Source organism: Colias eurytheme, chromosome 14 (genome assembly GCF_061535395.1).
Source record: "Colias eurytheme isolate Ceu_HAF_F1 chromosome 14, ilColEury1 Martin Lab GWU primary, whole genome shotgun sequence".
NCBI classification, from domain to species: domain Eukaryota; kingdom Metazoa; phylum Arthropoda; class Insecta; order Lepidoptera; family Pieridae; genus Colias; species Colias eurytheme.
In genome coordinates, this window is record NC_142993.1 from 3088694 (window position 1) to 3102255 (window position 13562).

Sequence of the window (13562 nt, forward strand, 5' to 3'; positions counted from 1 at the left end):
GTATAATGGTCTGATGATGATGATGAATTCCCGCACTGCGGGCAGTAACTATATCTAGTCAGTATATAAATTAATTATACCATATAACTTCATTTCAGTATATAAATTAATTATACCATCTAACGATATTTACTTCGAAGGATATATTTTAATAGCGACATAGAGAATTTTTCAGAAGTACCTACGAAAGTACCTACTTACTTGAAATAGTCTCTCAACTTTTTCTCGAATAGCATCATCGTCTATCATTGGTTCGACGATTTTCCCCATAAGGTCATAAATAGCTGTGACTATTTCAGTCATTTCCTCTTTTGTTATGTATCCATCCCCATTTATATCGTATAATGAGAACGTCCAGCGTAGTTTTTCTTCTATCGTCCCTCTCGATAAAACAGATAAGCCAGTCACGAATTCCTATAAAATATAAATTATTTTTAAGGTTTGTTGAGTGCTGTGTTGAAGCGGGTAGATATAGGTCTAAGAATAATAACCAGCAAACCAATTTAAAACACAACTAAGCACTTAAATTTTGTAAGCACTTAGATTTCTGTAATATTAAAAATAATATTGTAGCATTTGATAAATAGTTAATATGCAGTATCATTTAGTAAAAAACAATACATACTTCAAAACTCAGTAAGCCGCTTCTGTCTTGATCCAGTGTGTTAAAAACGTAGTGGGCATATTGCGCAGTGTTGGCTGGAAAATATTGAATTTAAATATTTATTTAATGTTTTCAATCTAACTATAGTGAAGCATTTCTAGTAGAAATGTATAGTAGTGGTAGAAATTTTCTACCACTACTATAAACTTTAGTTTTGTATGTTCGTCAGTGAACTTCTCCTAAAGGACTGGACTGTACAGTCCAGCGACCAAAGCCGCATGAGTCGGTGTACTTATAAATTAACCTGTCATATTTTAGTTATGATTTCTTGAAAGTACCGGTCACACTTATTTAATGGCTTCAAATCTTATTTAAAAAATATTTTTAGGTTGTAGTTTTATTAAATTACCTAGTCTACAGACTACACCAAATAATAATTTGTGAAAAAAGCTTTTTTGCATAGTGCGGCAATGAGACAGAAGACAGACGAGAGAAGAGTTTATATTAATTAATGGTCATTTTTTAATTAAATTAAAAACCGTACTTCGGTACTTATAATCCTGTCAGAACAGACATATCACATAACTTTCAGCCTATTTCAATTTTGCGAAAATCATATTTTGAAGTTACCATTATTTACCTATGTAATCTATGAAATCGTTCAGTAGGCATAATATATTTATTTATTTTATTTATAAATTCTTTATTGCACTTAAATAAAAAAGAAATACAGACACTTAAATATAGCTTAAACTAAGTACAAATGGCGGTCTTATCGCTTTAGAGCGATTTCTTCCAGACAACCTTTGGTACAGTAGAGGAAAAAGTATAAAATAAAATAAATGGGTAGTGCAATAATAAATAATAATAGTAGGGAAAACATACACATACATATTGTATATTAGATTATGCACATAAAATAAGGTACCTATAAAGTATAAACTATCAATTTAGTATTGAATCATCAGAAAGCGATCCACAGGTACTGCTGGATCTACGGAAGAGACTTTTACTCCATTGAAATGTTGTATATGAGATATATCGTAAAAACCATATCAACCGCTATTTTCAAGATGGCGGGCGTGGGACAAGGGTGGCGACCCCACAAACTTGGTCATAGCTTCACACTGACCCCCCCTACACATCAAAAAAATAAAATTGCGTCCTCTAAAAAATGCAACCCCCAATGTAACTTTTCAATGAACTATTTTTTGTATTATTTTGTCTAAGTAAAAAAAATCTTTCAATTATTGTAACTTACTCTGGAATTAATCCGAATGGTGATAAACCTATATTTTGTTAGTACTATGTAGGAGTTATGTATCATAAAGTGATAGATTTTATTTGAAGCGCAGCAATAAGATATTTTTTTGTATCAAGTAGAAATTGCGAACTACATTGTATGAACAGTTTGATAATACAATTTCAATAAATTTTTAGCCTGATTTACATCAGAAAGCCCTTAAATAAAGAAATATGGAAAGTGCTACCTTTTAGGTAGGTACCTACTTTGATATAATATTAATTATCATCTTTAAGTTTTAAGTAGGTAGTTAACTCTTAATAGTTACAATTTTTTAAAATTTATATTTAAATTGACTGATATAATTATTGTTATTGCATGAAATAAGGTAATCAAGGAGAAAAGATTTTAAATAAAAGACAAAAATATTATTACATTTACTTTATTTGAAAGGTACATCAATGGTTATAGATCTGAGACATATTATGGACTCAAGTCCACATAAATTACCAATCAACACATAGAAACATGGAAACGTCTTAGTGCTTCAGCATTTACAATACTGGTTGATTCTAAAGACTCGTCAACTTAAATTATCACAATGGAATCATGTTGAAGCTACCTAGAATATTTGGTTTACCTCAAAATTTGACCACCGTAAATGTTTTGTGATGAACACCACTGAAGGGATTAAATGTTGCAGGAAAATCATGCTCATCACAAAAGATCCACGTCTTAGAATACAGATACAAATGTTATTAAAGTTAACTTAATGTTAAGTTGAGATGGGCAACACCCTGACGATCTCCCACTGACATTAGATAGTTCCTTAAATATATTTTACACTAAGGTGCCTCCGGTTTGCTGCTGGTACACTTCTATTGTGTCACCTTCTTCCATTTCTAGTGATGTTGGCGTGTCATTCTCATTAATTGGTTGTCCATCAAATCTGAATCGTACTACTTGCATTGATAGACCCTGCAAAGATATATTAATTTTAATTTATTGGAAGATATATATTAATGTATTGAAAACATTTTTCAAGGTACAGTTAAGGTTTATAGGTAGTAATAAGTGTTATCAAGAAGGCTACATGCTAAATACAAGTGAAAATTTAAATTATTATTTACTAGCGGTCCGCCCTGGCTTCGCCCGTGGTATCTACATGTTTAAACTATCCTATCGCTCAAGTTGGATCGAACTGCACATGGTGTGCGAATTTTTTTATTATAATTGGTTAAGTGGTTTAGGAGTCCATTGAGGACAAACATTGTGACACGAGATTTATATATATTAAGATTGAAAACATTTATTAAGGTACAGTTAAGGTTTATAGGTAGTAATAAGTGTTCTCAAGAAGGCAACACGCTAAATACAAGTGAAAATTTGATTTATTATTTATTTTTATAACATTCAAATGCTTTAAAACAAAAAAATGAAGTGCAGTGCACATATGGTTTGCAGGTAAAGGGCACTGTGTTATGTTGCTCCAACTAAGCTCCACTGCAACTGTCAGTATAACAACTTTTAGAGAAATGTATTGCTTTAAAATGAAATAGCGCATGTTTATTTTTGAATATGCAAAATGTGCTATATCCAGTATTTCGTACTTTTCCTTGACAACCTATCCTTATATACATTCACATGGTTTGATTTACAATTCTTTAACAAATATTGTTTAGAAAAAAAAAAAGACGTAACTTTGTCATGTTCAAGATAAAGATAGGTAGTTAGTAACGTGATATTAGTTACTTTAGTTTTCTAAATCACAACTTTAGTCTTTATCTACTATTATCATTATCATAAAGTTTCACCTAATTGTGCAATTTGTTCAATATTTTCATTTGTTTCTGTCTAAATTAAGTGTTTAAACTAGAAGTAAATTTTTAGTAATTTTATGCGCCATGTATGACTATTATACAGTGATTCAGTGGTTCATAGAAATCTTAAATCACTTGATCATTTCCTTCTATTTTACATGTACATATAAGAAAAGATAGTAAGTCAATGAGATGAATATCTTTATCAAATTTGCCTTGCACGCATAGCAACAATAGGTGTTTGGTATCAATCAACATTTCAAGATATTTAATAAATTAAATTAAAATAAAAGCGCAAAATGGCGTTTTCAGTAAAGCAAAACATAAACAATGGATATCAACAAAAATAGAACTAGTCACATTCTTAAGAATTTTGTCTCAGAAACAGTTTTTTCCCCATTTTAATTTAAAGATTAACCTCAATTAAATTTCTGACTAAGCCGGTTGTGTTCGATACGACCGGCGTTTGCCTATTCCTGTGATGGTAAGTCATTTGAAGGATTTTTGAAGAGGTCAAAGTATAACAATGAATCTATTAATGTCTAGTAAAATCTATAAGATAAAAAGATACTCACCGCTCTGTCACAGTAAGCGTTCATAAGCTTTCTGAGGGGAGTATGTTTCTTTATTTTGAACTGAACAATGGCATTGTCTTGACCTAATACTTTTAAGTTGATATGTTCACTTTCTCCCTGAAAAATATATACACAAGCTGTTACAACAATATTCAGAAGCAACAATCTAATAATCATAACCACATTGCATTTTTCAACGCCATGTCTGAACTTTCTTTTTGAGTATAATATAGATTAAATAAAGTATTGCGTACCTTTTTTTCATCTGCCATCTTGTTATGTATTGGTTAATAAATAAATTTAACACAATAACAAAGAACTCTTGTTAATACACGATAAAATTTCACAGAACGAACTCTGACAGTTTCTCGATCCGGTGGCGTGGTAACTGGTAATGGCGTCGGCTTGAGGATACAGACAGTGCTGCCAACATAAATGCGCGAAAGTTACAGCGCAGTTGCCGCGCTTCTGCGCGTTGAATTTTGTTAGAATTTTCCGGGTCCCTCCTTATTTCTGGAATTTTATTGATTTTCGAATATTCTAATTTTTAACGTAAAATTTTTAAGTAAATAAGTATATTTAACAGCGGTCGTTATTTTTTTCATAGTATTAAATTCTTATTCAAAAGCCCTTTTCCAAACAGAAATATACGGATAAAATTATTTTTTATTTATGGTCCTTAAAATATATATGATTGTCTAATAAAACAGGGATAATATTTTAAAAAGATACTAAAAATGGTTCTAACATCCTTATCCTGCATGGTACCAACATAATTTTTGAATGTTGACGCCATCAAAGAGTAATGTGCATTTATCGATTCTTTAACCGGAAGTACTTAGTGTTGTGCTGAATTGTACCGATTCAAAAATATTTTAACGTTTATTATAAAAAAATATATTTTTAAAATAATACAGTTTAATTATAATAGTATAAATTGCAACAGCTTAATAATTTTCTTATAAGATGGTGGAGAAGTTGCTTATTATTAAAATACTGACGTTTTCAATATCATTACATGTTATTACGTTTTAATTTTTTACTTAATCATTATTAACTATTTATTGTTAATTTTTAGGATCTAACTGAAAAAATATTTTTTGTCTGTTTGAAATTAGTTTTATGTATGAGATTTTTTAAAATTTTCTTTTGAATAAGCCGTTAAGTACGTAAACATACAAGTAGGTAATCAGCCTTCTTTGTCCTGCCAGACCGAGACATTTTTTTCTTCGACTCGCCGGGAATCGAACCCTGGACCCCTCGGTTCTGCGCTCGTCCGTTATCCACTGTACCAAGGAGGCGGTTACTATAATACATTGTGCTATTTATACCTAAACCAAACATTTCATTGTTTAATTAGTATTGTGAGAACTGAGATGTAATTAATAGTAGGTGCCTATTTCTAGTAAACTCTAAAGTCTTATAACTATAGAACCGATTAATTACTAGATATAAATATTTACAATAGCGTTAGGCCAAGGAAATGTATTTCAAAATATACGTAGGTAAATTAATAACAATTAACAACCCAATGGATAGATAGATATTAATATTTCTGAAATAGATTAAAATTGTATACGTATATACATAATTTGACTGAAAAAAAACAAACGTAAGTAGGTAGGTACAAACAATAAACATAAAAATGATTAAAATCTCCACCGTCCAATAAGGACGGTAAGATACCAAAAAAGATTTAAAGCTATAAATAATAAGACTAAAGCGCGTCACACACGGTGAAAATACTTTATTATTTTATCATAAGTCATAAGATACTGTAATATTAATTTATATTACAGTATCTTAAGGTATCCGGTATCAGCGTTCTGACCATCATTTTTCTTTTTGTCATTGCGTACTAAGACCCCTGTAGAACGGCCATCCTGTTACAAATTACCCGAAATTTTGTGGGTCATTTGTAACAGGATGGCGGTTCTACAGGGATCTTAGTACGCAATGACAAAAAGAAAAATGATGGTCAGAACGCTGATACCGGATACCTTAAGATACTGTAATATAAAATATTACAGTATCTTAAGATAAAATATTATAGTATCTTCACCGTGTGTGACGCGCTTAAGATTGTTACTTTATTGTCTATTCATATTTTCATGAAACATTTAAATAAACTGTACATTTTTTCCACTAGGAGAAACAAACACTTATATTATATTATTATTCTTACCTTTACGCGGTGTCCATTTTTTGCTGAAGTCCACTTCTATAAAAAGGCAGGGAAATAAAACAAAATATTTCTTTTTTTTAGTTTATTGTAAATGCTGTGAAGAATTATATATTGTCGAAGGGTTTCAAATAATATATTAAATATTAATCCTGATAAATCATAAATATATCCTACTTTGATTTCTCAGCGTTGAAAATGACGAAGATAAGTACTGTCGAGGAATCATAACCATATAAATGACCAAGAACAGATCGAGTAAACAGCAGAGTATTTTCAGCTAAACATTGTTTTTCAAAACTTTTGCTGGCTGCAATGCTACATTCCATTACAACATGGTACAAGGTTTATGTCAGTTTTATGTAGCTACTAACATCGCTTTGAAACAGTGTTTCGAGTTTTTGGTCATTTTAAACAAAGTAAAAGGATGGTAAAAGGCAACATTTTCAGTCTTATTGCATTAAAATGCCCTTGTCAGGCACGTAAACCGAAAGAGTAGAATAATTTTCATTGCTGAGGAGGTTCATGGGTCGATCAGCGTTGTGACGGTACTACCAAAAAATTTGGGTTCAAATCCCGCCTCGATTTTATTCTATTCTTTCAAAGTAAGTAATTATTGTTATGTATAGTTTCATACTCACGACTTTACTTACCTCCTTGGGGGAAGAACTGTGAATAAATGAGTTTGAAAGTGTCTTCCTTAACGACGCCTGTGGGACATTCGGCTTTGAAGCCTCGATACAGTCGCTTTAGTTCGGGTTCTGTGAATCTCGTTTGTCTTCGAAGAGCTGCGATAGAGTCGGGCCGATATCGTGGTAATTGCTCGCCAAGGTCCTCAAATTCGGAGTCTGAAACAAATAATTTTTTCATTGATATATTATATTTGAAAAGGAATACAAGAAGGTTTACTCTGTCTCGTATCCTACAATTTATGTGCTTTTTAGTATGAAGTGAAGTATGATGTGTAGGTACTTATGATAACAATTATTACTAGCTGTGCCCCGTGGTTTTATCCGCAGTGCTTCGCTTCTGTTGGTCTTAGCGTGATGATAGTTAGCCTTCTCTCGATAAATGGGCTATCTAACACCGAAATAATTTTTCAAATCATTCCTGGAGTTCCTGAGATTTGTGCGTTCAAACAATCAAACAAACTCTTCAGCTTTATAATATTATATACTTAAGTTTATAGGTTCGTCCACTATTTTGAGGTTGAATACATGTTTCGAATCCAACAAACGGCTATTGAAGCCATAGATATAGATCATTCTGTGAGATCATGTTGCGTCTGTGAGGTGTTTTATATAAAAAACACCTATCTAGGTGAAAATCCTATAAAAAGTTTTTACGTTTTATCGTTAGTACAGAAACCTGAAGGCTTCTGGCAATCTGACTCAAATAGGTGTTTTTTTGTTAATTTGATGTACATGAATAGGCGGCACACGTGCTATCCTCGGCCGAGTCATATAGATTGAGCAGCCTCGTTCGGAAAATGCTTCGCGAGGCCGCTCGCTCTGTGTGGACCCGCCTAACAAGAATGAACATTCAAGGTTATTATCTGGATTAAATTGTATTGCATTAAATTAAAATGGAGCCCGGGGTACAAATTGTATTTAAAACGTCTCCCAATAAACAATTTTATTATAGTGAGTACAGCTTATATTGTTGGGACTGAATTTAATGTTCGTTTGAGCCAACAGAACCATCCAAGCCTTCCATAACACTTTGAATAAAGGAAACAATCGCAAATTGTTACGATTATTGCGGATTTTACATCTATATTATCACAAACAGTACGTTATTTGGATAACTGGGAATTAATTCAATGTGTGGTTATGGGCACTAAACACTCATATTTTGTATTTAGGTTGGGAAACTCATGAAAGTGTTTATCTCACTGTTTACTTCAGCACCTTTTTATTTAAAAGCGATATTATAAATTCATAAAACAATAGTTTTATTTGCACGGAAGTCGTTATTGCGCTTTTACCATGAATCATCGAGAACATTTCATTGTATGTCATAAATCGATGCCATTGTAAATTTTATAATGCGATGATATTTTACATTGACGTGATGACCGTAAAATTGTGTTTTCCTCAAAATTACTACTGTTGTCTATTTTATAAAATACGTAGTAAATAATTAGAGAATTTTTTTTAAATATTGCCCCATAGGATTAATTTTTTTTGTAGAGACGTACTTAATTCGATATACATATATTGTTTCGTATTTACTTATATTAGTATCAATATTATGTTCCTATGAATTGCAACCATGTCTTTTACTAAGAAATTGAAATCAAGTAGTATTTATTATTTCGGTAACAGTTCCTAGTCTTGTGAGGCGATTAAAACAAACTTTAAATATAAGTTTGGTAGGTAGTTCGAATCGTGATTATCTAGGTATGCGACCTCAATTGATGAGAGTCATCTATTTTTATAAGTACTATATATAATAATCATCGAAAAATGTTCTATAGGTACACCAATAAAACATCTATAAAATAAGTCGTGACGTCTTAAAAGCATTGAGGATGAAAGCCTTCCCTCTATCCATAGAATACGGTTTATGTTTTATCGATAAAGACGACAGTGCTTTATATCTCCACAATGGAACGGACAATGGGGTCGAGATACGATAGATTATGTTTATATCCTTGTCCGTCATCATTGGGTTTATTTTGTTCTTTAGATCAAAATGTTTGAGAAATAATGTAGCAATTCAATTGTTAAATTAACACGCAATGGTATTTGTATTTTATATTGCTGCTTTAAAATGTAGATAGTATTTTTAACAATTTGCCTTTTTATAATGTAGGTACTTGTGAGGCTATGTGCCATTAAATAAAGATTTTCTTTCTTATTTCTTTCTTTTCTTTCCTTTTTTACTAATTGAAATTTCAATACCTAATATTTCTCTCACACCCAACATAATCAAAATTAGGTAGAGTTTTTGAGGTATGTGTGTTATAAGAAAAAAATTATGTTTCAAGGTAAAATATAAATTATGCACTCAAGCTTAAGCTTAGCTTGCATATCTATACTAATATTATAAAGAGGAAAAGTTTGTAATTATGTATATATGTATGTATGGTTTTCACGCATAAACCTCTCAACCGATTTTGATGAAATTTGGCACAGACAATCTTTAGACCCTGAGAAAGAACATAGGCTACCTTTTATTGCGAAATATGTACCACGGGCTAAGCCGGGGCGGATCGCTAGTGTTATATAGAGCTAGAGTAGGTTTCATTCAAATGCGTATTATCATAGCTCAAGTTAACAGCCCACGGGAGCATAATATATAACAGAATTATCATAAATATCAATGTGTTCAGAATAATAATTGGTACAATAAAATATTGTATTAGTCTATATTCTATAAATTCTCCAAATCAATATCAATTTTTGCATAAAATTTTGACTTTGTAAAATAAGTCTTAACTACGCATATAGAAAACAAAACACGAGTTACAAATAAATATTATTTTTATCATTTAATATTTTTCTACTCATAATCTCCGTAGATAGGATCGTTAAATCGTGATTGAATCATTGTCTGAACTCTGAATTGGATATGTATCTTAAAACAGTTTGTGAACATCATTTTTAAAGAACATTACATGAAATCCAATAAAGAAAATTAATTACACAAAAACTTAAAAACGAGCCATCTTTGTCAAACCGTCGAAATAAAAACAATTTCGCAAAGGCCTACACGAATTAAATCGATTCTTTGGATAAGTTTCGACTGTCGCGACAAAGCGTTTAATAATTGCTATTTGGACTAATTGCTGGCAGCTGATTCGTTCCCTTTTCCCTATAATGAGAGCTGATAACGAGAAATTTATTGCATTCCCCACATTCCCCAAAGTAAAAGCTGATGCCTGATGGCCCACCTGTTTAATGAAGGTGCGAGGAATGTAGCCTGTTTCAACGTTTACTTTCCAATTTCATTTATTTTCCTTTGTGATTTCATTTATTGTCTTTCTGGATCTGTTCGGTATTAAAAGATTGATAACAATAAACAATATAATGTACTTTCAGCTTTGATTTTTTCGTTTTTTATAACAGTACATAAGACAACTATTTTATCTAAGAATTTTAGAAGTAGGTACCTAATCTATGTGCCTCATAATTATATTTTACCTTTCTTTCAAATTTAGTTTCTTTTTGGTCGTAATAAATTTAATTTCCTTTACGGTTCTAACGTTTCGACGACAATGTTCATAATTAGAAAGCATTTGAATATGAATAGAGTTTCTTCGAAAAACAACACGCTTTTTTAACATATTTTGCGTATCATGTGATAACGTTAAAAGTTAAAACGCTATTCTCCAAAGGCCAAAGTAATCTTTTGTCCCGAACACCCACGGTTCTTAAAATAATATTTTCGGTAAAACATTATGAATTGTTTTCATTAAACGTCTACAATATTAAAGGACGTAACAGATCTACTGTCCAAAGCAAACATTTAAATGAGACGGAGTGGCCCCAGGGAATTGGGTTCTGATTAGAATATTTAACAAATGTATACAGGACATGGCCCGGTGTTGAATTTGGACAATTTTCCATGGCATCCACGCCTTCATTTTGTAATTTCAATTTGAATACGAGCTACGGTACACCTGTAAGGATTAATTTAATTTTAAAAACATTGTTATTCTCAAGGGATTTAAATTTATTATTAATTAAATTATTTTATATACTGAAGCATTTTTCATATTGTAAGCCATTTGTTTATAATTTAGTTTTTATAAAGTAATTCTAATTCGTCACCTTTTTTGTTGGAATATTTCCACAGAATAATGTAACTAGGCAATAAGAAATCTTTGCGAAAATTATTTTCAGAGGAAAATATCACGTGCGTCTTCACTTCCTCTTCTTAAAGAGGGAGAGTTTCCTTAATGCTATTAAATAATTAAATCACCGTACCCTCAGGTTAATAGCGTTGTATACGGCTGTGATTCCAGAAATTTCGTTCGAAGTCCAGCAAAGTTGTTTGGCAAAATTATGCAGGTAGCGTGCCTGCAATTTGCAATATGCTTGCTCCATTATGTAGTCATAATAGTGCAGTTGCTACAACCCACAAACACGCTTGTGTGTGGACAGAATGTTTAGCCTTGTGAGAGGACTTTGCGTTTGTTAAAGCTTCTAAAACAAATATATGTTCTGTATAACTAATTCCTTGTGTGAATGTTAAGTAGTCAATTAACAGGGACTGTGTTTATGATAATGTGATAATAATATGTATTTGTGTAGTATTTCTTGTGAATACCTGAGACGTAAGGACCATTAATTTTCATATTATTTTTATGCAACGGTCCATATGTCCTGCTTTAAAAAATTAGGAAGACTTTTTCTCCCCATAAGTGTTCGTATTTATTTTTTTGTTTTCAGATTTGATTTCTAAAGTATTATAATATTCTATCATGTCAAAAACTTACGCAGTAACGTACAAAGAGGTGTGTGAAATAATCACGTACATATCTCATAATCTAAATCGGTTATTCATACTGTTTCAGATATTGTCGGGACTTTCAGTCAAGTCTGTGGTGGACGTGCGTAGCGTTCAGGCGTTGGCATGAATAATAAATGGATATTTTGATACTTCGTGATCACGGATTTGCTAACTGATTCGAGGTGTATGCTTCGAAATGGCTTCAATGATTTTATAATTGAACGTTATAGAGGTGAGGGTGGAGAGGAGGTTCATAATTTGACAGTAACGCGAAGTCGGTTAATATGGGATGGCAAATTAATTTTCATAATTTTCTCAAGGTAGTGATGAAAATTATGAAAATTAAGGTACCTATTACTAAGGTAGGTATTAGTGAATTCTAGTCAATTTTAGTAGGTATCAATAATTATGGAATCGGTGGTAAATATTAAAAAATGTTATGACAACTCAAAAGTGCTTTTAGGTACCTACAAGAAGTCTAATTGAATAAATAAATGTGTGAGTTTGAGTTTTTTTTTTTTTTTTTTTTTTTTTTTTTTACAGTACAATAGGGGAGCGCTTGGCCACGATCTCGCCTGATGGTAAGCTGAGATGTGGCCTAAGATGGAGCGCGCTGCCCTAGAATGTACCTGTTCACTCTCCTCTTGAAGACCTCCATATTGTACTCATCGGGGAACACAGATTCAGGAAGCATGTTCCAGTCCCTAGCGGTTCGAATAAAGAATGTCGATCCGAACCGCTTTGTCCGGGTACATGGAACATCAACCATGTGGCGATGCCTAGAATCTGTGCGCCTCGACGAACGATGGAAAAACGGGGATGGCGGAATTAGGTCGTGCAATTCCGCAGCGCACTCACCAAAGTGTATCCGGTAGAAAACCGATAAACTTGCCACTCTGCGGCGATGAGCGAGGCTCTGGAGTTTTTTGCCTACTAGCTTATCGTCGTTTATGAGCCTCTTGGCGCGCCTCTCTATCGCCTCAAGCGTCTCCAGCTGGTACTTGGCAGATCCATCCCAGAGGTGAGAGCAGTATTCCATGCACGATCGGACTTGTGCTTGATAAAGGTTGAGCAACTGTCCCGGACTGAAATACTGCCTCACCTTCGCCAGTATACCGAGCTTTTTTGAGGCTTTGGATTCAATGTATGAACCAAAATTGAGAGTAGGCGTCAAGGTGATACCAAGAAGCTCGAGGTGGTCAGTTATCGGTACGGATACACTTTGGAAAGACGGAGTCAGGTTGAATGGACTCCGTTTTGCGGTGAATAGACACGCCTGGGTCTTGGTCGCATTGAACTTGACCAGATTGGCTTCGCCCCACTCGGAGACTGCCTGTAAGGACAAGTTCATGCGTTCGACCATCGCCTCCCGTAGAGACTGGATTTGTGCCGTACTGGCTCGCGCGCTGGATGCGTATCTCTCCACAACGGTGCTATCGTCTGCATACCCATAGATACCGGGTTTCAGCAGATCGTTTATGTGTAGCAGGAATAGTGTTGCGGAGAGAACTGATCCCTGAGGGACCCCGGCATTAATAGCCATTTCGTCGGACGAGCAACCGTCGACGACTACTCGAATCGACCGATCTCTCAGGAAATCTGAGATCCATGCGCAAAAACCGGTAGGCAGACCGTATGATGGAAGCTTGCCGATAAGACTATCATGCCAGACCCTATC

The 13562-nt window shown here is 33.2% G+C and overlaps 2 protein-coding genes across 2 annotated transcripts in view; both read right to left on the reverse strand.

The window, feature by feature from the left end:
* LOC149902757 (Kv channel-interacting protein 4) overlaps positions 1–13562 on the reverse strand; it is a 106911-nt gene that overhangs the window by 978 nt on the left and 92371 nt on the right. Inside the window, exons 2-4 of the mRNA XM_090109690.1 lie at positions 7078–7272; positions 626–699; positions 202–414 (exon numbers count right to left, since the gene is read on the reverse strand). Of these exons, the coding sequence (XP_089965816.1) occupies positions 202–414; positions 626–699; positions 7078–7272 (482 nt within the window). The remainder of the gene's footprint in view (positions 1–201; positions 415–625; positions 700–7077; positions 7273–13562) is intronic.
* Positions 2274–4650, reverse strand: Sumo (Small ubiquitin like modifier). The gene is made up of 3 exons (XM_090109605.1): positions 4497–4650; positions 4243–4359; positions 2274–2825 (listed from the first exon to the last, which is right to left on the reverse strand). Exons 1-3 carry the CDS (start codon positions 4512–4514, stop codon positions 2688–2690), a joined length of 273 nt encoding a protein of 90 aa, XP_089965731.1. The 5' UTR covers positions 4515–4650; the 3' UTR covers positions 2274–2687.